At 41.5% G+C, this 24,755-nt stretch overlaps 1 protein-coding gene across 1 annotated transcript in view; it reads right to left on the reverse strand.

Annotated features, from left to right (window-relative positions):
* The window catches only part of GXYLT2 (glucoside xylosyltransferase 2), a 110,003-nt gene that overhangs the window by 56,407 nt on the left and 28,841 nt on the right, over positions 1–24,755 (reverse strand). The window contains exon 3 of the mRNA XM_066244625.1: positions 15,885–16,016. Coding sequence (XP_066100722.1) covers positions 15,885–16,016 — 132 coding nt within the window. The remainder of the gene's footprint in view (positions 1–15,884; positions 16,017–24,755) is intronic.

Here is a 24,755-nt window from a genome sequence, read left to right on the forward strand (position 1 = left end):
CATTGTTTCCTTTTTGTTCTGATTATTTTCTTTTATTTTGAAATTCATTTTCTTTCATTTTTATATTTCTTATTCTAATTTTGGGGGGGTATTTTGTTTTTTGTTTTTTTGGATTTTGATAATTTTTTACTGTGCTTTTTCTTTTTTTACTTGTCATAATTTTAAAATGTTTTATATTTCTTGTATTTTTTTTAATTTTAATTTTTCATTCTTTTAGGTTCTTTTTTTGGTTACAATTTTTTTTTAATTTCTTTTATTGATTTTAATATATTGTGTTTACATAGATTCTAGTGTCGACCCGAATGCATTCACCCATCCCCATAATCCCCTCAACATCTCCCTAGCCCACCTCCCCATTGTGCCGTCCCCCCTTCCCTTCAGGTTTATCCAATCCTACCAACCCCTTTCCCTCTGTCCTCTTTTCCTCAAGTCCCTTTGATTCCTCCTCTGTCTCAATTCTGTTCCTCAGTTCACATTGTTCATTGGATTCCTCAAATGAGTGAGGTCATATAATATTTTTCTTTTTCTGCCTGGCTTATTTCACTTAATATAATAGTTTACAGGTCCCTCCATGTTGTCACAAAATGTAAGATATCCTTCTCTTTCATGGCTCCATAGAGTTCCATTGTGTATATGTACCATTGCTTTTTAATTCACTCCTCCATAGAATTCCATTGTGTATATGTACCATTGCTTTTTAATTCACTGATGGACACTTGAGCTGTTTCCACATCTTCACTATTGTAAAAATGCTGCCACAAACATGGGGGTGCATTTCTCCTTTTGAATCAGTGATAATGGTGTTCTTGGGATATATCCCTAAAAGTGGAATGGCTGGGTCAAAAGGCAGTCCCATTTTTAAATTTTTGAGGAATCTCCATACTATTTTCCACAGTGGCTGCACCAGTCTGCATTCCCACCAGCAGTGCAGGAGGGTTCCCTTTTCTCAACATCCTTGCCAGCACTTATTATGTGTTGTTGTTGTTGTTGTTGTTGTTGTTGTTTTTAATTATTTTATTTTATTTACTCATTTTTTTTTTTTTTCATTTTTCTGAAGCTGGAAACAGGGAGAGACAGTCAGACAGACTCCCACATGCGCCCGACCGGGATCCACCCGGCACGCCCACCAGGGGCGACGCTCTGCCCACCAGGGGGCGATGCTCTGCCCATCCTGGGCGTCGCCATGTTGCGACCAGAGCCACTCTAGCGCCTGAGGCAGAGGCCACAGAGCCATCCCCAGCGCCCGGGCCATCTTTGCTCCAATGGAGCCTTGGCTGCGGGAGGGGACGAGAGAGACAGAGAGGAAAGCGCGGCGGAGGGGTGGAGAAGCAAATGGGCGCTTCTCCTGTGTGCCCTGGCCGGGAATCGAACCCGGGTCCTCCGCACGCTAGGCCGACGCTCTACCGCTGAGCCAACCGGCCAGGGCCTACTCATTTTTTTAGAGAGGAGAGAGAGGGAGAGAGAGAGAGAGAGAGAGAGAGAGAGAGGAGAGAGAGACAGGGGGGAGGAGCTAGAAGCATCAACTCCCATATGTGCCTTGACCGGGCGAGCCCAGGGTTTCGAACCGGCGACCTCAGCATTTCCAGGTCGATGCTTTATCCACTGTGCCACCACAGGTCAGGCTGTTGTTGTTTTTTACAGAGACAGAGAGTGAGTCAGAGAGAGGGATAGACAGGTACAGACAGACAGGAACGGAGAGAGATGAGAAGCATCAATCATTAGTTTTTCATTGCGCATTGCAACACCTTAGTTGTTCATTGATTGCTTTCTCATATGTGCCTTGACTGTGGGCCTTCAGCAGACCGAGTAACCCCTTGCTGGAGCCAGCGACCTTGGGTTCAAGCTGGTGGGCTTTTTGCTCAAACCAGATGAGCACGCGCTCAAGCTGGCGACCTCAGGGTCTCTAACCCGGGTCCTCCGCATCCCAGTCCGACACTCTATCCACTGCGCCACCGCCTGGTCAGGCTTATGTGTTGTTTTGTTAATGAGCGCCATTCTGACTGGTGTGAGGTGGTATCTCATTGTGGTTTTAATTTGCATTTCTCTAATGACTAGTGATGTTGAATATTTTTTCATATGTCTCCTGGCCATCAGTATTTCCTCTTTAGAGAAGTGTCAATTCATTTTTTTGCCCATTTATTGATTGGATAGTTTATCTTCCTGGTGTTGAGTTTTACAAGTTCTTTATAATTTTTTTTTTGTGGAATAATAAACGGCTTTTCTTTATAAATTTTGATTATTACCCCTTATCTGATGTATTGTCAAATATATTCACTCATTATGTAGTTTGTCTTTTTATTCTGTTCATATTGTCTTTAGCTGTGCAAAAGCTTTTTAGTTTGATACAGTCTTATTTGTTTATCCTGTCTTTTATTTCACTTGCCCATGGAAATAAATCAGCAAATATATTGTTGCGAGAGATGTTGGAGAGCTTATTGCCTATGTTTTCTTCTAAGAGGCTTATGGTTTCACGATTTACTTTTTTTTTTTTCCGAAGCTGGAAACGGGCAGTCAGACAGACTCCTGCATGCGCCCGACCAAGATCCACCGGGCATGCCCACCAGGGGGCGATGCTCTGCCCATCTTGGGGCTTCGCTCTGCCACAATCAGAGCCATTCTAGTGCCTGAGGCAGAGGCCACAGAGCCATCCTCAGCATCTGGGCAAACTTTGCTCCAGTGGAGCCTTGGCTGTGGGAGGGGAAGAGAGAGACAGAGAGGAAGGAGAGGGGGAGGGGTGGAGAAGTAGATGGGCGCTTCTCCTATGTGCCCTGGCCGGGAATCGAACCTGGGACTCCTGCACGCCAGGCCGACGCTCTACCACTGAGCCAACCGGCCAGGGCCTACGACTTACATTTCGTGTTTTATCCATTTTGAGTTTATATTTGTGAATGGTGTAACTTGATGGTCAATATTTTTTCCCAAGTACCTGTCCAATTTTCCCAACACCATTTGTTAAAAAGGCTATCTTTACTCCATTGTATGCTGTTACCTCCTTTGTCAAATATCAATTGTCCATAAATGTGTGGGTTTATTTCTGGGTTTTCTGTTCTGTTCCATTGATCTATATGCCTGTTCTTATGCCAGTAAAAAGTTGCTTTGAATACAATTGCCTTGTAGTATAACTTGATATAAGGAAGTGTAATACCTCCCATTTTATTCTTCCTTTTCAAGATTGCTGAGGCTATTCGTGTTCTTTTTTGGTTCCATATAAACTTTCGGAATATGTGTTCTATATCTTTGAAGTATGTCATCGGTATTTTCATAGGAATTGCATTGAATTTATAAATTGCTTTGGGTAATACAGACATTTTAATGATGTTTATTCTTCCTAACCATGAACATAGTATATGCTTCCACTTGTTTGTATCTTCCTTGATTTCTTTTATCAATGTTTTATAATTTTCCGAGTACAAGTCTTTAATCTCCTTGGTTAAATTTCCTCCTGGGTACTTTATTAGTTTTGTTGCAATAGTGAAGGGGATTGTTTCCTTAATTTCTCTTTCTGACAGTTCATTTTTGGCGTATAAAAATGCCCCTGATTTCTGAGTATTATTTTTATATCCTGCCACGTTGCTGAATTCATTTATCAGGTCCAGTAGTTTTTTGACAGAGTTTTAGGGTTTTCTATATACAATATCATATCATCTGCAAATAATGATAGTTTTTACTTATTCTTCTCCAATTTGGATGCCTTTTATTTCTTCTTCTCAGATTGTTCTGGGTAGGACTTCCAGAACTATGTTTAATAAGAGTGGAGACAGGAGCACCTCTGCTTTGTTCCTGATCTTAAGGGGATTGCTTTTAATTTTGCCCATTGAGATGATGTTGGCTGTGGGTTTGTCATAGATGGCCTTTATCATGTTGAGGTATTCCCAGTTTGCTGAGTTTTGATCATGAATGGGTGCTGGATTTTATCAAATGCTTTTTCTGCATCTATTAAAATTATCATGTGGTTTTTCTACTTCCTTTTGTTTATATGATGAATCACATTGATTGATTTGCGAATATTTTACCAGCCCTGACTTCCCAGAATAAATCCTACTTTATCATGGTGTATGATTTTTTTCATATATTGCTGGATCCGATTTGCTAATATTTTGTTAAGGATTTTAGCATCTAAATTCATCAGGGATATTGTGTAATTTCCTTTTTTTGTGTTGTCTTTGCCTGATTTTGGAATCAGAATTATGCTCACCTCATAAAAGGAGCTTAGAAGTCTTCCTTTCTCTTGAATTTTCTGATATAGCTTGAGAAGGACAGGAGTTAGTTCTTCTTTGAATATTTGGTAGAATTTACTTGTGAAGCTATCTGGCCCAGGACTTTTGTTTGTTGGGAGTTTTTTGATAACTGTTTCAATCTCATTTGTTGTAATTGGTCTGTTTAGATTTTCTGATTCTTACAGATTGATTTTTAAAAGATTATATGTTTCAAGGAATTTATCCATTTCATCTAGGTTGTCTAATTTTTTGCCATACACATCTTCATAGTATTTTTTTTAACAATCCTTTGTATTTCTGTTGTGTCAGTTGTTAATTCTCCACTCTCATTTCTAATTTTATTTATTTGAGTCCTCTCTCTTTTTTTCTTGGTTAGCCTGGTTAAAGGTTCATCGATCTTCTTTACCTTTTCAAAGAACCAGCTCTTGGTTTCATTGATACTCTATTGCTTCTTTAGCCTCTATGTCATTTATTTCTGCTCAGATCTGTATTATTTTCTTCTTTCTACTACCTCTGGGCTTTACTTGCTGTTCTTTTTCTAGTTCTTTTAGATGCAGGGTTAAGTTGTTTATTTGAGCTTTTTCTTGCTTCTTAAGGTATGCCTGTAATGCTATGTACTTCCCTCTCAGTACTGCTTTTGCTGTGTCCCATAAATTTTGAGTTGTTGTATGCTCAGTACCATTCATTTCTAGGAATTTTTTTATTTCTTCTTTGATCTCATTGTTAAACCATTTGTTATTTAATAATATGCTATTTAGTTTCCAAGTATTTGTGTATTTTTTAGTTTTTCTTTAGTGGTTGATTTCTAGTTTCATGCCATTCCGATCATAGAAAATGCTTGAGATGATTTCAATCTTCTTAAATTTGTTGAGTCTGCTTTTGTGCCCTAACATGTGGTCTATCCTAAAGAATGGGGCCTGACCTGTGGTGGCACAGTGGATGGAGCGTCAACCTGGAAATGCTGAGGTCGCCGGTTCAAAACCCTGGGCTTGCCTGGTCAAGGCGCATGTGGGAGTTGATGTGTCCAGCTCCTCCCCCTTCTCTCTCTCTGTGTCTCCTCTCTAAAAATGAATAAATAAATAAATAAATAAATAAATAAATAAATAAATAAAAGAATGTACCATGAACCATGAGCACTTGAAAACAATGTATATTCTGCTGCTTTAGGGTGAAAGGTTCTGAAGATATCTATTAAATCCAGTTGATCTAGTGTGTCTTTTTAGTCTGCTGTTTCTTTGTTAATTTTCTTTCTTGAGGGTCTATTTATTGATGTTATTATAGCATTGCTTTTGATCTTGCCCTTTATATCCATCAAAGTCTGCTTTATATATTTTGGTGCTCGTATATTAGGTGCATAGATATCTATAATGGTTATATCTTCCTGTTGGATTGCTCCCTTTATCATTATGTATTGACTTTCTTTATCTCTTATTATAGCTTTTGTTTTAAAGTCCATTTTGTTTGATATAAGTATTGCTACCCCATCTTTTTTCTTCCATTTCCATGAAATATTTTTTTCCATCTTTTTACCTTCAGTCTCTGTGTACCTTTTGTTTTTTTAAAATACTTTTATTTTCATTTTTTATTTTTTTTATTTTTTTTATTTTTTTTTACAGAGACAGACAGAGAGTTAGACAAGAACAGAAAGATGAGAAGCATCAATCATTAGTTTTTCATTGCACATTGCAACACCTTAATTGTTCATTGATTGCCTTCTCATACATGCCTTGACCGTGGGCCTTCAGCAGACCAAGTAACCCCTTGCTTGAGCCAGTGACCTTGGGCTCAAGCTGGTGAGCTTTTGCTCAAACCAGATGAGCCCTCGCTCAAGCTGGCAACCTCGAGGTCTCGAACCTGAGTCTTCTGCATCCCAGTCCAATACTCTATCCACTGCGCCACCGCCCGGTCAGGTTGTGCATCTTTTGTTTTGAGGTGTGTCTTTTGTAGACAGTATATGTATGGGTCCTGTTCTTTTATTCATGCAGCTACCCTATGTCTTTTGATTGGGTCATTTAATCCACTTCCATTTAAGATTATTAATTATATGCAGTTGCTTACTGCCATTTTATTCTTTAAAGCTATCTTCTTCTTTTAGTATATTCTTTTTCCCTGTTGATCTGTTTATAACAGGCCCCTTAACATTTCTTGCAGCATTGGTTTGGTTGTAATGAATTCCTTGAGTTGTTTTTTTTTTTTTTTTGTCTGGGAAGCTTTTTATTTCTCCATCAGTTTTAAACGATAGCCTCGCTGGATAAAGTAGTCTTTGTTGTAGGCTCTTGTTCTGCATTACTTTGAATATTTCTTTCCATTCCTTACTGGCCACAGGTGTTTCTGCTGAGAAGTCAGATGTCATCCTTATGTGGGCTCCTTTGTAATTCACAGCCTTTTTATCTCTAGCAGCTTTTAATATTTTCTCTTTATCTCTTAGCTTTGGTATTTTATGATGTGTCTTGGTGCAGATTTCTTTCTTTCGGTTTCTCTTTATTGGAATTCTCTGTGCTTTTTGAACTTATGTGACTTTTTTCTTCATCAATTTAGGAAGTTTTCAGCTATGATTTGATTGAACAAGGTCTATATCCCTTGTTCTTTCTCTTCTTCTTCAGGAACCCCTATGATGTAGATTTTATTTCTCTTCATGTTGTCACAGAGCTCTCTTAGAGTTTCCTCAGACTTTTTGAGTCTTTTTTCTTTTTGCTACTCTGCTTCCATGCCTTTGTTTATCTTGTACTCTAACTGACTGATTCGATCCTCAGCTTCATCCGTCCTGCTTTTAATTCCTTCCATTGTGTTCTTCATTTCTGATATTGTATTTGTCATTTCTGAGTAATTCTTTTTTATTATTTCAATGTCCTTTTTTATACTTGCTATCTATTTAGGTGCTCGTTATGTCCATCTATTGTTGTTCTAAGATTTTGAGCATCCTAACAGTCATTATTTTAAACTCTGCATCTGGTAATTTGGTTATATCTGATTCATTCTGTGGATTTCTTTTGATTCATTTGGGTTGCATTTTTCTGCCTTCCCATTTTTGTCTTTGTATAAGAAGGGTGTGGCTACAGGAGTCTAATGGGTGTGGCCTTTGTGTTCCTTAGGTGTGGTCTGTCTGTAGGCCCAGTACCCCTCTGCCACTGTCTTGGGCGTTTGTGTATGGGTGTTGCTGGCGCCGGCTCACTGCAGCAGTCGCTGCGGTTTCTGCCTCTACTCCAAGGGTGGGGCTGTATTCATGTGTGGGGTCTACAAGTTCCGGTCAACCTCGGCCTTTGTCCCGCCGCTGTGGTTGGGGCTGCGTGCAGTGGGGGGGCCACAAGCCTCAGCACCGCAGGCCTGGCTGCATGCCCCCTCTCTGCCACGGGTCTCTGCAGTTCTCTGGCTTTCGCCTTTGCCCTGTCGGCAGGATTGTCTGCAGGACTGCTCTCGCTCACCCTGCCCGCAGCCAGGATGAACTACTTTTGGGCACCCGTTCTGCCCCCACCGGGTAGGACTGAGCTCACACCACACCTCTGTCGTGGCCAGCTCACCCTACGCCCCCAATGATGGGACCGCGCTTCTATGTCTCATTGCCATCAGCCCTCCAGCGAGCCCTCAGCAGTGTGGGTGGGTGCGATGCATCTCAGACCTTGGCACTCAATATTGTATTCCTCAATGCTCCCTCCTTCTTAGCGACTCTGCTCTCGGTGCAGCAAAAGAGCTTGTTTGGCTGGTGACCTGCTTCCCTTTGCTCGTATTTCTGGTTCCAGGGGAAATATTCACTTTAGGTTTGGAGGGTGATTCAGCCCAGGGGTTAGGGTGGTTGTCCCTCAAAGTGTTTCTCTCTGTGCCTCCTACTTTACACTCTTTTCCTGCTACTCTGGTCCTATCCCAGTCTCCCAGAGTCCCAGGTGAGTGGTTGTGAAAGAGGTTTCCTGCATGGTCCCTTTAAGAAGAATCCTGGGTCTGAGAAATCTCTCTCTTTCTTACAAACAGTATCCTGACTTGTTTCACAGCTAAATACTGCCTGTACACCTCTTCTAGGCTCTGAGGCTGCAGGATAGTTCTTTGGTCCTGGGGCCCATGACCCTCTCCTCTCCACTAAACTCACTTCCCGCCACGCAAGTCCCTCTGGGCTGCCGTTTGCTCCCAGGAGCTGGACACCACTCTCCGCGTTTCCACTTCTCCTACCAGTCTCGGTGTGGCTTCTTCAGTGTTCCTTGGTTAAAGAGTCCTCTTAGTTTAGTCCAAAGTTGGTTTTTCCAGATGATGGTTCTTAAAATTCAGTTGTAATCCACTTTGGTTCTGGGAGGTGGAAATTGGTACATCCACCTACTCCATCACCATCTTGTCATCCCTGGTTACAGTTCTTAACAACAGCACTCTCAAATGCCATCAAGGAAGAAGAAATTGTATATCATGGGTACACAAGACAGAGATATGGTTCAGAAAAATAATCTCAATCACATGGAAACTTCGGAGGTAAACAACATACTTCTAAAATATGACTGGGTCAAATAAATAAAATTAAAGATCAAAAGATATATACAGACCAAAAAAAATGACAATATGACATTCATAATTTCTGGGATGCAGCAATTTGCATTAATAAGAGTTCATATCATTACAGGCTTATATAAAGCAACAAGAATGATCCCAAGTAAAAAACCTAACATCACATCTCAAGAAACTAGAAAAAGAAATGAACAAAGGCAACCTAAAATCAAAAGAAAGAAAATAGTAAAAATCAGAACAAAACTAAATGAAATAGAGAACAAAAAAACTATAGAAAAAATTAACACAACAAAGAGCTGGTTCTTTAATAAAATCAATAAAATCGGTTAACACTGGCTAGACTCACTAAGGAAAAAAGAAGGACTCATAAAAACAAAATCCAAAATGAAAAAGGAGAAATTATCACAGACATCACAGATATACAAAGGATCATAGTAGAATACTATGTAAGATTATATGTCACCAAATTCAACAAGCTAGAGCAGATGTCGGGAACCTTTTTGGCTGAGAGAGACATGAACGCTACATATTTTAAAATGTAATTCTGTGAGAGCCATACAACGACTTATGTACGTTACACATTATCCAATAAAAATTTGGTGTTGTCCCAGAGGACAGCTGTGATTGGCTCCAGCCACCTGCAACCATGAACATGAGTGGTAGAAAATGAATGAATTGTAATACATGAAAATGTTTTATATTTTTAACGTTATTTTTTTTTTTATTAAAGATTTGTCTGTGAGCCAGATGCAGCCATCAAAAGAGCCACATCTGGCTCATGAGCCATAGGTTCCCCGACCCCTGAGCTACAGAAAATGGATAAATTCCTAAAACTATACAATCTTCTTAGACTGAGTCATGAAGAAGTGGAAAACATAAAAAGACCCATAAGCAGGGAGCAGGGGGGATATATAAACAACTTTCAAAAAATCCCCCAAAAACAAAATTCCAGCACCAGATGGCTACACTAGAGAATTTTACCAAACATTCAAGAAGATTTGATACCTATCCTTCTCAAAGTCTTCCAAAAAATTGAAGAAATAGCAATACTCCCTAATACATTTTATGAAGCCAACATAACCCTTTTACCAAAACCTGGCAAGGACAACACACACACACACACACACACACACACACACACACACACACACACAAAAGCTACAGACCAATATCTAATAAATAAAATAATAAAAACCCTAAACAAAATACTAGTAAACCAAATATAATAACACATTAAAAAAATAGTACATCACAATCAAGTGGGATTCATTCTAGGAGCACAAGGATGGTTCAACATATGGAAATCAATCAATGTAATAAACATCAACAAAAAAAAGAAGAAAAATCATAACATCTTATCAATAGATGCAGAGAAGGCATTCGATAAGATACAACATCCTTTTATGTTTAAAACACTCAATAAAATCAAAATAGAAGGAAAGAACCTCCACATAATAAAGGCTATATATGAGAAATCATCAGCTAACATCTATAGGAATAAGGTATGGAAACTTGCAGAGTTAGGGTAAACAATCAGGAACAGCAAGGTGTCCTAATGCAAAAGCCCTGAGACTTGTGCTCTGATCACTCTTATAGTAAAATCTTACCTGAGAAAGGGTTTCTTCTACACAGGTTTGAGGTAGATGAGATCCCTTCAGAAAATGCGTAAGACTGTGTGCTTCTCAAGTCAATTGACTGACCACCTTCTTTGTGCTGCCTTTGCAGCAAACCTGATTTGATTTTACAGAGATGAGTTTCAAGGAAAAACATCACTTAAACTTTATTTCAAATTACCTTGAGGATCAATACATCTCACTGATGCCCGAAAATACCAAGTTCATCATCTGCTGTTATAATATGACTCAGAAAAGAAAAATGTCCTGCCAATTCCAATCTCTATTGTTTTTTAGGACCTCTAGTTTCATTGTCAAAGGCAGAGATAAGGAATGCCAGCACCCATTTGTCATTCAAAGAGAAATACTTAGCTGGGATAAATAAAAACCATCATGTGGTAGGGTTGTATTTTAATAGTAGCAACAAAGTCATAATTCAAGGACAGAGAAAATTCAAATATGTTGCTAATATTTTTTGGCTAGTTGGGGAGACAATTTTTCAACAGTAACTGCATTTTCCCCCCTAACATGAAGACAATAAGCAGAAATGTGACATTTTTTTTCTCATCTTCTTAAATAAAAATTCATTTTTAAATCACCAATCTAGAGATTTTAGTACCAATTTGAGGTTGTTTTTCTTACCCCTACTTTTATGCAATTAATCCTACCTGACAACATATACAAAGGTATGTGGCAGGTGAAAAATGCATCATTCAATGAGTGAGCACATCTAGGTTTTGCTATTCTCACAGGTTTTATGTAAGAAACGCTCAAAACGCCATCTACCATTTAGAGTTTCAGACCAACAGATGTCAAGACTTTCCTGTGTGGATGTCTCCCAGGTAACTCAAAGTCCAAATATGACTCACATTAAAGTCACCTTCCCTCTTACCAAAACATATCTTTCTCTAGCCTCTTCTATCTCTAAATAGCACCACTGTCTATTTCAGTGGTTCTCAAACTTTTTAAGTCGGGTGCATTTAAAATCCTACAAATAATTGTAGGCACACTGTATACAAATATCTGAGAAATATGTTATAATAATTAAGTCAAATATTAAAGAAAAAATATAAAGTTCAAGCGTGCTTTTATGGTAAATGAAATAAATACAACAAAATTAAATTTATTCTGACATTAAAATACATTTTTATGTTACATTTTTTGAGTTATTCTTTTTAGAATTCGTGAAAAAGAGGGGTTAAAAAATGAAAAATCTGGCCCTAGCCAGTTGACTCAGTGGTGGAGTGTTGGCCCGGCATGTGGAGGTTCCGGGTTCAATTCCTGGCCAGGGCACACAGGAGAGGCGCCCATCTGCTTCTCCACCCTTCCCCTTCTCCTTTCTCTCTGTCTCTCTCTCTCTCTCTCTCTCTTTCTTTTTTTTTTTTTTGTATTTTTCGGAAGCTGGAAATGGGGAGAGACAGTCAGACAGACTCCCGCATACACCCAACCGGGATCCACCCAGCACCTTCTGGTATTGCTTTTTAACCTTCCTGGAATCCATTTTCTAAAAAAATAAAGACCTTTTCAGATCTAAGAAAAAAATGAAACTGGGAGAGTTTGTATTCAATATATGCCCAAACATTAAAGAAATTGCTAGGACACATTAGGCTCATGTTTCTCATAAATACAAGAATGAAAATACTTAACACATTCATGCTGGACCTGCCAAATTTACTAAATCTTACTGAGAATGTATACGCCCCCAGGGGCAACGCTCTGCCCACCAGGGGGCGATGCTCTGCCCCTCCAGGGCGTTGCTCTGCCGCGACCAGAGCCACTCTAGCGCCTGGGGCAGAGGCCAAGGAGCCATCCCCAGTGCCCGGGCCATCTTTGCTCCAATGGAGCCTTGGCTGCGGGAGGGGAAGAGAGAGACAGAGAGGAAGGAGGGGGTGGGTAGAGAAGCAAATGGGCGCTTCTCCTATGTGCCCTGGCCGGGAATCGAACCCAGGTCCCCCGCACGCCAGGCCGACGCTCTACCGCTGAGCCAACCGGCCAGGGCCTCTGTCTCTCTCTTCCACTCCCGCAGCCAAGGCTCCATTGGAGCAAAGTGGGCCCGGGTGCTGAGGATGGCTCCATGGCCTCCACCTCAGGGGCTAGAATGGCTCTGGCTGAAACGGACCAATGCCCCAGATGGGCAGAGCATTGCCCCCTGGTGGGCATGCTGGGTGGATCCCGGTCAGGCGCATGTGGGAGTCTATCTCTCTGCCTCCCTGCTTCTCACTTCAGAAAGGTACAAATAAATAAATAATTTAAAAAATGACAAGAAAGTTATCTTTTTTATACATATACATTCTCAGTAAGATTTAGTAAATTTGGCAGGTCCAGCATGAATGTGTTAAGTATTTTCATTCTTATGTTTATGAGAAACATGAACCTAATGTGTCCTAGCAATTTCTTTAATGTTTGGGCATATATTGAATACAAACTCTCCCAGTTTCATTTTTTTCTTAGATCTGAAAAGGTCTTTATTTTTTTAGAAAATGGATTCCAGGAAGGTTAAAAAGCAATACCAGAAGGTATAGGTGCAGAACTGGATGTAGTCATTCAAAGCATTCAAATAAGAATATGGCAATATAAATATTTGAAAAGCATCTCCTAGGTATTCAAAAAAATGTTTAAGTCATTCCTAATTTGAATTTTATAGCATTTTCTAGAAGGAGAAAAACAGTTAACATTTGAAAGTCCTGAAAGCTTTATCCATAGTTAATTACATTAGATGGTTTGCCTTTGATCAAATTCCTTTCTTTTTAAACATGAATTCCTTCCTTCCTAAGTATTACATAGGTCCACTGTTAAACAGACAACATGTTGCAAATTAACTCGGGTATAATGTATTCCAACAAAGCTTGGAAAATAAAAGACATACCTATTCAGTGCAGTATGATATGGGTTCACACACAGATTTTTTAGGGCTCCTTAGGTAGCTATCCCGTATAGCCTCTACAGACTCGTCACTGACTGATAGCCTACCAGAATGGGGTTTCTCCACCAAACTGCCAGTTTCCTTCAACTACTTATCCCACCGAGTAAAGTTATTCCTATGTGGTGGCGCTTCGTTATAAACATGCCAATATTCACGTTGCACTTTGGTCATGGATTCGAATTTAGCAAGCCACAGAACACACTGAACTTTTCTCTGTACCATCCACATCTGGACTGGCATAGCCGTGGGCTGCTCCGCTGTATACACAGTGTTACGTCATCATCTGCGCATGCGCACATGCTGCCACATCATTCTACAGAAACTGGGAGGGTTTTCCTCTTATTTAGTGCAGATTTCACATTTCTATCGTCTTTTGTTGCTTTCCTGTGACTGGTCAAAAGTGCACCATGACTTTACGGACACACTATTTGAAAGGCAAACTCTCATTTCCTCATCAATATATTGGAAGAATTCCTCTCTTTCTACTCCTAATTGTGTTGAGTGCAGAAAAGCCCCACCATACATATCATCTTAACTTTACACCAAAAGATAGAAGAAACTTGCCTCCAGTCTTTCTGGGGAACAAGGGGGTAGTATAAACAATCTAGCACCACAGCTTAACAGCCTTTTGCAACCTAATCAGGCAAGTGAGGTGGGGGGTTGGGCAGACTGTCAGCTTACAGCCAACTCCCCACACCTTTGTCCCCTCAAAATCTAAACTCAAAAAAACCTGTTGGTTTTTTGGTCCCCAACAGGTACATATTTCTCTGGAATACCATAGGGCACACCTGGAAATCTTTTAGGGTGCACCAGTGCACCCTGGCACACACTTTGAGAACCACGGGTCTATTTAATGGTTGAACCATAAGAAACTGCCTTATCTTTTTGTAGGTCATAAATAGCTAAACATTGGAAATTTCAAACAGATCAAACCTTAATAGACATTCATGGCAGAAACCTTGGTGAAATCCTCACTTCCCTTCAACTCTTACAACAAGCCAATCATGAGGAGTGACAAATTCTGTTTCTCGGCTCTGGCTGGTTGGCTCAGTGGTAGAGCGTCGGCCTGGCATGCAAAAGTCCCGGGTTTGATTCCAGGCCAGGGCACACAGGAGAAGCACCCATCTGCTTCTCCACCCCTCCCCCTCTCCTTCCTCTCTGTTTCTTTCTTCCCCTCCCACAGCCGAGGCTCCATTGGAGCAAAGATAGCCCGGGTGCTGAGGATGGCTCCATGGCCTCTGCCTCAGGCGTTAGAGTGGCTCTGGTCACAACAGAGTGACGCCCCGGATGGGCAGAGCATCGCCCCCTGGTAGGCGTGCCGGGTGGATCCCGGTCGGGCGCATGCGGGAGTCTGTCTGACTGCCTCCCCGTTTCCAGCTTCGCAAAAATCCAAAAAAAAACAAAATTCTGTTTCTCAGGCAGGTTCTGAATCCATCTCTAAGAAGGCAACCAACATAGCCCAAGTCATCATTGACTGGCTTCAGCAATTCCTCTGTCCACACTGCAATGAACCAATGTGTCCTCTTTAAAATACAAGTTAGACCATCCCATTTCCATGCAAGAAATCAGTCAACAGCTTCTCACTGTCCTTAAGACAAAGAGCAGAATCTCATCATGGCTTACAGAACCCAAAAGTTCCAGCCCCTGCTGAACAATTCAATCCCATCTCACTCTATTTTCTGATTACTATATTTTTATCATTTCCTCAAATATGCTCTTTCCCAACTCAGAGCCTTTGGGCATACTCTTCCATCTGCCTGGAACTCTTTCCCCTGACCTTGTCACTCAGTGATCCTTACTTCTCTTTCATTTGTCTTAGCATAAAGGCCACGCCTCAAGAGAACCTTGGATGATCTCCCCAGACCAGAGTTCCATCCATGAGACTCTGTTCTCCACCTCAGCACAGATCATACTTCCAATGACCGGTTCAATGCCATGTTGGACTTAAGCTCCAAGAGGGTAAGACTACAGCTCTCTTGTTCACCACCATATCACCACCACTGAGCCAGAAACTTGCACTTACTGGGCACCCAGTAAATGTTTGTTAAAGGTATGAATCCCTCACAAACATCAAGATTACAATTTAAAATTGCCATCTTGGCTCAATGATACCCTCAGTTTTGATATATATGTTCAGTAATTTTAGTATTTAGAATTTTTAAAAATAAAATTAAAATATTCAATAAAAAATTCAAAATCAAAAGGCTGAGCCAGAACTCTGGGCCTTTTCTCAATTATTCCCTAGCATGGCTACATCTAGTAGTTATTGTTATATGAGAAATAATAATAATCAAAAGTAATATTTATTTAGGGTCACTATGTGCCAAGCTGCTGGAGAAAATTGAGTATAGAGAAACTGGGGAATTTTGTAAGGTTTACATAGCTAGGAAATGGTGCCATAGTCAGATAGGCCCATAATTCAAAATAAGCTTTGGATTCTCTCAGTCCCTCAATCTTTGGGAAAGACTTTTCAAATACAAGGACCCTCTTTTTACACCTTGAAGGGTCAAAGCATCAACTACAGAATCCAAGAGAAACATATTTTTAGCTGTATACAAAATCTCTCTAAATATACTCCAGTTAATTTCATCACATTTTCAGGAGCAATTCTCTCCCAAATAGCATTATATTAGAAGCAGATGTTCCTACCGGAAGAAAGAGTCTCTGGGCAGCACAGGGTTTGAATAATTTCTTCCATTCTTGAGGGTTCCCAACCGAAAATGTGATAGGGTAGATTCTATGCTCAAACTTCTTTGTATATGAGTCAGGCCACTGTCGTAACTGAAAAACATGGAAGGCAAAGGGAGGGTGATTAGACTCCCAGAAATTAGGAGAACACCTAGAACTCTGACTGGTGAGTGAAATTTATTCAGTCAACTTACATAAAAAGTCTAACTTTATCACCACTTTTAATGCTCACTAAATGGAAGACCATTGCTAGAATTAAAAAAATAACACTCAGCCTAACCAGGCGGTGGCGCAGTGAATAGAGCGCACTGGGATGTGGAGAACCTAGGTTCAAAACTCCGAGGTTGCCGGCTTGAGTGTGGGCTCATCTGCTTGAGCACAGGCTCACCAGCTTGAGTGGGGGTTGCTGGCTTGAGTGTGGCATCACAGACATGACCCCATGGTTGCTGGCTTGAGCCCAAGGTCACTGGTTTGAATCCACCAAGGTGCTGTAATGGAGAATTGATGCTTCTCATCTCTCTCTCTCTCCCTTCCTGTCTGTCCATATCTGTCCTTCTCTCTGACTCTCTTTCTGTCTCTGTCAAAATAAGTAAATAAATAAAAGAAAAAGATAAACTAACACCCAGATGTGGGAAAGTTGATGGGAAAAACGCATAAACACTATGAGGAGAGTATAAATTTGAACAAACTTCCAAGAGGGCAATTTGGAAACTGGTAACAACAAATTACAAAAGACAAAGATACAGAACTTTCACCAAAACCCATTTTGAAAACAAAGTAAAACATACACTTGGAAATAAACTAAATGTCCAAAATTCATTAGGATAGAAATATACAATAGACCACTGTATATACAGTCAGAATAAAGCAGATTTGTATGTGCTGACATGGAAATGATTGTTACAATATATTGTTAGGTTTTAAAAAAAGCAAAGTGCAAAAAGAAATATAACTTGTTTGTCTTATAGGGGAAATATATGCATCTATATTTTATATGTAGAGAAAAATCTGAACAGATGTGCACCAAAATGTTAAAAGTAGTCACCTGTAAAGGTGGTGACAGTGTTTTTATTTAAAAAGGTGTGTGTGTGTGTGTGTGTGGGTGTGTGTATATATATATATATATATATATTTGTATTTTTCTGAAGCTGGAAATGGGGAGAGACAGTCAGACAGACTCCCGCATGCGCCTGACTGGGACCCACCCGGCACGCCCACCAGGGGGCGATGCTCTGCCCCTCCGGGGGCGTCGCTCTGTTACGACCAGAGCCACTCTAGCGCCTGGGGCAGAGGCCAAGGAGCCATCCCCAGCTCCTGGGCCATCTTTGCTCCAATGGAGCCTCGCTGCGGGAGGGGAAGAGAGAGACAGAGAGGAAGGAGAGGGGGAGGGGTGGAGAAGCAGATGGGCGCTTCTCCTGTGTGCACTGGCCGGGAATCGAACCCAGGACTTCCGCACGCCAGGCCGACGCTCTACCACTGAGCCAACCAGCCAGGGCGGTTTATATTTTTGTATTTTTAGAACTTTTATTTTCTTTGCACAATTAATTTTATAACAAAATTATTTTAATGAATAAACTCTACATTTTCGAGTTTTATGTTTACAGAAAAATTGAGCAGGAATTACAGAGTTCCCATATATCCTCTTTCCTTTCCCAGTTTCCCCCATTATTTGCATCTTGCATTAGTGTGGTACATTTGTTATAATTGATGAACCATTATCAATACATTATTAAGTAAAATCCATAGTTTACATTAGGGTTCATTCTTTGTATTGCAGTTTTTTTGGATTTTGACAAATGCATGATGTCCTATATCTACCATTACAGTAGAATACAGAGTAGTTTCATTACCCTAAAAATCCCTTCTCCTCTGAACTCCTGGAAGCACTGACCTTTTTACTGTCACTTAGGTTTGCTTTTCCCAGAACACCATATGTTGTAATCATACAGGATAGAGCTTTTTCATATTAGCTTGTTTCACCTACCAATATGCAATAAATCTCTTCCTGTCTTTTTGTGGTTTGATAGCTTATTTACTTTTTTTTTTATCACTGACTACTATTCCACTGTATGGATAAATCATTTTGCTTAGCCATCAACTTATTGATGAACATCTTGGATGTTTTCAGTTTTAGGTGATTGCAAATAAAGCTGCTCTAAGCATTCATGTGCAGGTTTTTGTGCAGAAAATTTTTCAGTTCATTTTGGTAAATGCTAAGAGTGCGATTACTGGTTTGTATATCAACCTACATTTAGCTTTCTAAGAAACTGCCAAACCACTTCCCAAGACGGCTATCCCATTTTGCATTCCCAATAGCAGCAAGTGAGGATTACTGTTTCTCCACGGTCTTGTTAACATTTTGTATTATCAGTGTTGTGAACTTTAGCCAATTCTAATAGATGTGTAGGGGTGTCTTGTTTTAATTTGCAATTTCCTGATGACAAATGACGTTGCACATCCTTTCATAAGCTTACTTGCCATCTGTGTATCTTCATAACTTTTGAGAGTTAATGCTTCCCCGTTGCCATAACAATTCTACTTCTACTTTACCTGGGAGAGAGATCAAAGATGCTGATGGAGAAGGCGAAACCTCTACTTGCCTGCTCCCATGACCAAACTGGAATTATAAGTAAATTTAAGAACAATCTTACTGAAAACCCAATTTAGGACTAAATGGAGAGGAGTCTTATGACCAAGGAGTCACAGAAGAAGCAACATCAAGACTAGTAGGAAGGGCAGAGATGTATGAAAGGCTGCCCCCACTCCCAGGAGCAAGTGGCAGCAGAGGGTCCCAAGGGACATCTCAGCTGTGGGGGAGGTTCTACTTGAGAGGTATGGGTCCTATGCCCCAGGTCAGGTGCCCTAGCCTAGAACACCAGAGCCCAGAAGAGGTGCCTCCACAGCATTTGGTGGTGAAAACATGTGAGGTTTCTGTTTGTGAAAAAGAGAAGGGAGATCTCAGAGACACAGATACATTCTTAAAGGGCCAACACAGAAATGTCATTCACAGCCACTTAACCTGAGCACTGGCAAAGGGAGGGTTGAGTGGAGTAGAGTCATGTGAGGGGAGTCTGAGATTGGTGTCCCTGGGGAGAGGCAGAGTGCGGGGACAGGTGCTGGGACACCTGTGCTGAGTCATTTGCCAATAGCGCAATCTTTCTTGTGGAGCACCCCCTCCTGGAAGAAAGCAACTGCTTCATCTTTGGGATCTCTCTCGACCTACCCTATGGAGATTAGGACCTATGAGAAGTAAGCAGGTCTTGGCCAGAAAGCAAGGGGCTGAAAATACTCCGGGTGCCTGTGACTTGGCTGTCTGGCATCAGGGCTGGAGCTTCCCCCTCACTTTTCTGAGAATATGACTGGTGCTTCTGCCTCATGAGAGATCCAATAGAAACTGCTTGAACTGTTGGCTGACCAAAGCTCTGGGTTTCAGTGACCACACCCATTGAATCACTAGTGGCCACATCCTACTGAGGTCTGAGAAAATTTTCAGGACAGACCGACATCTGAGGTATTGGGGTGGGAGTCACATGCACTGCTTTTCCAGATGCCTGATTAGCCCCAGCCTCTAGGTTTAACCACAGGTTTTTTCAGGGACCGAGCTTAACAATCAGCCCACAGACAGAGGCAGCTGGAGGCAGATCTCAGAGTCTTTTGATGACTTGCCCCCAGGCCTGGTACTGGTAAAAGCCAGCCTTTGTGTGCAACTTGGTCCTTCCACGTGCACCTAAGCCCAGCAGAAGCAGCCACAAACTCTGGATTGCTTATAAGTCTAAAAAGGTTACTAAGGGCCAGTCACTGGCAGTGTCTTACATGGATCTGCAGCAGGTTGCCTCCTAAGAAACCCAGAACCTACACATCCAATGGCCAGCTACAAACATCAGAGAAGTATCCAACTAGCATTACTAGCAGCACATCCAAAGCAAAAACACATCAGGCATCAAAATCAGCTGAGGCAAATTCCACTTCCTGTGGTCAGCACCTGCACAGCAGCTCACACACACTGGACAAGGCAGAGCCTTACAGTCAGCTGGACCAAGTCCCAAATACCCTGCCCCGCTGGGCTAGGTTCCACAGGGGAAAGGGTGAGAGGCTTAGAGCACAGACATTCAAAGTATGAGTTCCTTGGAGCGTATTGTTGGGACTGGTCAAAGGGCTTAGCTGCCTCCTAGGGAGGGGCCACAATCAGCTCCAGTGGAAGACACTCTCAATCTTCTTCCCTGAGACCAGTGACTCCTCAGATGAAAGAACTTCTGCAGAGGGTACTGTCAGCCCCACCCAATCTCAACCTGCTGCTCACCTCACTGGGAAGAAATAGAATTGGAGTATCCAGCAGTGGCTGAGGGAGTAGGCTCTGGAGTAGGGGCCACTTTCCTTATACCAAGCACCTGACTGAAAGACCCACAAAGTAGGGGTTCCCACTAGCATTGTCCTCCCGAGCTCAGTTGCCCTAATCCAAGAAATTTGCAACCTATGGAGAGGTTGGTGGGGTAAGGCCAATCTAAGCCAATTCTACAGTCTCCCCAGAAGACTGGGAAGACAAGGCAGCTGTAAGGGGAGATGGAGCAGCTGAAAAGTGGAGGCAAATCTTAAGGAGTTTGTGCCCTTTTATAGAGCTGCTCTCAGATGTAAGCTGGAGGAAGTCAACCCTTTTACACAGGTTGGCCCCTCCCACACACATCCAGGCAAAGAAAATGCAAACACAAACAGTGAACAGAGTGGTAGCTCCAGAGAGGTAGCCCATGGTTGGTTACAAAGAACATCTGACATCAACCGTTACCCGAACCCTGTCCAAGAGGACCCAGAAACAACACAACCAGTAGTGGGAAGCAGACAGCACCAATGCTAGACTCAACTAGCCACATAAGCAGCATGCCCAAAGGGGGAGTCCAGCAAACACCAGACCCTGATGAGAATAACTATGCCCCAAAGGACATACACTGCACAGTAAGAAATACACGTGACCCTTAGAGCCAGCCATCACGAAGGGTTTACTCTATCTGCAAAAGAACCAACAGCACTCAAGACTCACATACAACAGATGAGTAAATATAATCCCAAGAAAAATTCCCAGAGCAACAAGTTCAGGTAGCCTGGAAGTTTGTACCACTGAGCACACCTTACTCATAAAGACATCACAAAAAATTTTGGAATCAAAGCAGAGTTACCTAATACACAGACAAAATGGGCAAAGAAATATGACCCAAATGAATCATGAGAAATTCTCCCAAAAAAGAAAACTTAAATGAAATGAGAGCAACCAAACTCCCAGATGCACAGTTTAAAATAATGGTTACTAGGATGCTAAGGATCTTAAAGTAAGAATGGATGATCAGAGTGCAAACTTAACAAAGAGATAGTAAGCATTAAAACCGACATTGAAACCATAAAAAAGAACCAGTCAGAAATGGCAAATACAATATCTGAAATGAAGAATACACTAGAAAGAATCAAGAGCAGGTTGGATGAAGCAGAGGATCAAATCAGTGATTTAGAGGACCAGATAAATGTAAGCAGGGCAGTAAAAAGAAGAGGCTCAAGAAGGCTGAAGAAACTCTTAAGAGCTCTATGACAACATCAAGCAAAACAACATGCACATCATAGGTGTTCCTGAAGGAGAAGAGAATGAACAAGGGATAGAGAACTTGTTTGAAGAAACCATACTTGAAAATTTCCCTAACCTGATGAAGAAAAAAGTCACACAAGTTCAAGAAGCACAAGTCATTTCCGTTAAAGATGAACCCAGAGAGACCACACCAAGACACATAATAATTAAAATGCCAAAGATAAGAGACAAAGAAAGAGTCCTAAAAGCAGCAAGAGAAAAGCAATTAACTACTTACAAAAGAGCCTCCATAAGGCTGTCATCTGACTTCTCAACAGAAACACTTCAGGCCAGAAGGGATTGGCAAGCAATTTCAAAGTGATGCAAAATAAGAACCTACAACCAAGACTATAATACCCACCAAAGCTATTATTTAAAATTGAAAGAAAAATAAAGCTTCCCAGGCAAAAACGGCTCAAGGAGTTCATTACCACCAAACCAGTACTGCAAGAAATGTTAAAGGGTCTGCTATAAGAAGAGGAAAGGAAAAAAGAAATCGAGAGAAAGAGGTTTAAAGAATAAAATGGTGGCCCTGGCTGGATGGCTCAGTGGATAGAGTATTGGCTTGGCATGTAGATATCCCAGCTTTGATCCCTGTTCAGGGCACACATGAGAAGTGACTATCTGCTTCTCCTCCCCTCCCTTTCTCCTTTTTCTCTCTCTTCCCCTCTCACAGTCAGTGGCTTGATTGGTTCAAGCATCAGCCTTAGGCACAGAGGATAGCTCAGTTGATTCGAGCATGGGCCTCATATGAGGGTTGCTGGGAGGATCTTGGTCAGGGTGCATGTGAGAGTCCATCTATTTCCCCTCCTCTCATATAAAAAAAGAAATAAAAAATTGCAATAAGAAAGTACACATCAATAACCTTAAATGTAAATAAACTAAATGCTTCAATCAAAAGACAGGGTAGCTGAATGGATAAGAAAACATACCCATGAGACCAGCACAGAACAGAAGATACACATAGACTGAAAGTGAAGGGATAGAAAAAAAATTTCATGCAAATGTAAATAAAGAAAAAACTTCAGTAGCAATACTTATATCCAACAAAATAGTCTTTAAAACAAAGGCTATAGTAAAGGACAAAGAGGGTCACTATATAATGGTAAAGGGAGCAATCCAGCAAGAGGATAGAACCATTGTAAATATTTATGTACCCAATATAGGAGCACTTAAATATATAAAGCAGATTTTGGTGAACATAAAGGGCAATACAATATTGGGATTTTAACACCCCACTAATATCAATGGATAGATCCTCCAGACAGAAAATCAACAAAGAAACAGTGGACTTAAATGACACACTAGATCAACTGGATTTAATTGATATCTTCAGAATATTTTACCCCAAACCAGCAGAATATACCTCTTTTCAACGCTCATGGTACGTTTTCTAGGAGAGACCACATGTTAGGACAGAGAACAAGTCTCAATAAATTTAAAAAGAATGAAATTATATCAGCATCTTCTCTGATCACAATGACATGAAATTAGAAATCAACTACAATTCAAACAGATTCAACCATTTGGAGGCTAAATAGCATATTATAAATAATAAATGGGTTAACGATGAGATCAAAGAAGAAATACAGAAATTCCTTGAAACAAATAAAAATGAACATACAATAACCCCAAATCTATGGGACACAGCAAAAGTCCTGAGAGGGAAGTTTATAGCATAACAGCCCGTGTCCATCAGTAGATGAGTGGATAAAAAACCTGTGGTATATTTACATAATGGAATTATAGTCGGCAGTGGAAAAAAAAAAGGAAATTTCATCTTTTGCAACAGCATGGATGAACTCTGAGATCATTATACTAAGTGAAATAAACCAGGCAGAGAAAACAAATACCATATGATCTCAAGTGGAACTTTATGTGGAATCTAAAGCAAACAATAAACTGAGGAACAAAACAGAAACAGAGGCAGGGCCACGGGGTACAGAAAGACAGCTGTCAGATGGAAGGGGGTAGAGGGGACTGGATCAAGGTGAAGGGATTAGGCCCAAAACATATATACAGACAACAGGATAGCAATAGCCAGAGGCAAAGGGAGGTGAAGGTAGGGGAAAGGGGTAAGGGGGGGAAATGGATGTAGAAAGAGACTGCATGGGGCATGGGAGCCACGGAGAGGAGTGCAGGGGGTGTTATATTGAGTGGGGCTTTTTTATTTTTAAAGTGAGAGGAGGGGAGATAGACATTCTCCTGCACGTGCCCTGACTGGGATCTACCTGGCAACCCCAGTCTGGGGCCAATATTAAATTCAGTTGAGCTATTTTTAGCACCTGAGGCTGACATGCTTGGACCAAACAAGGTATACTCAGTGCCACGGCCCAACACTCGAACCAGTCAAGCCACTGGCTGCGGGAGGAGAAAAGGGAGAGAAAGGAGAGGTGGAGGGGTAGGAGAAGCAGATAGTTGCTTTTTTTGTTTGCCCTGACCAGGAATCAAACACGGAATGTCCATACACTGGGCCAACTTTCTATCCACCGGCCAAGGCTGAGTGGGACTCTTGAGACCATATCAACACAATAAAATTATTGTTTTTGTTTTTTTTACAGATACAGAGAGAGTCAGAGAGAGGGCTAGATAGGGACAGACAGACAGGAACGGAGAGAGATGAGAAGCATCAATCATTAGTTTTTCATTGCGACACCTTAGTTGTTCATTGATTGCTTTCTCATATGTGCCTTGACCATGGGGCTACAACAGACTGAGTAAAACCCTTGCTCAAGCCAGGAACCTTGGATCCAAGCTGGTGAGCCTTGCTCAAACTAGATGAGCCTGCGTTCAAACTGGCAAGCTCGAGATCTCGAACCTGTGTCCTCCGCATCCCAGTCGGACGCTCTATCCACTGCGCCACCGCCTGGTCAGGCAATTATTGCTTTTTTTTTTTTTTTTTGTATTTTTCTGAAGCTGGAAATGGGGAGAGACAGTCAGACAGACCCCCGCATGCGCGCCCGACCGGGATCCACCCGGCACGCCCACCAGGGGGCGATGCTCTGCCCCTCCGGGGCGTCGCTCTGCCGCGACCAGAGCCACTCTAGCACCTGGGGCAGCGGCCAAGGAGCCATCCCCAGCGTCCGGGCCATCCTTTGCTCCAATGGAGCCTCGGCTGCGGAAGGGGAAGAGAGAGACAGAGAGGTAGGAGGGGGGTGGGGGGGTGGAGAAGCAAATGGGCGCTTCTCCTATGTGCCCTGGCCGGAAATCGAACCCGGGTTCCCCGC

Source organism: Saccopteryx bilineata, chromosome 10, assembly GCF_036850765.1.
Source record: "Saccopteryx bilineata isolate mSacBil1 chromosome 10, mSacBil1_pri_phased_curated, whole genome shotgun sequence".
NCBI classification, from domain to species: domain Eukaryota; kingdom Metazoa; phylum Chordata; class Mammalia; order Chiroptera; family Emballonuridae; genus Saccopteryx; species Saccopteryx bilineata.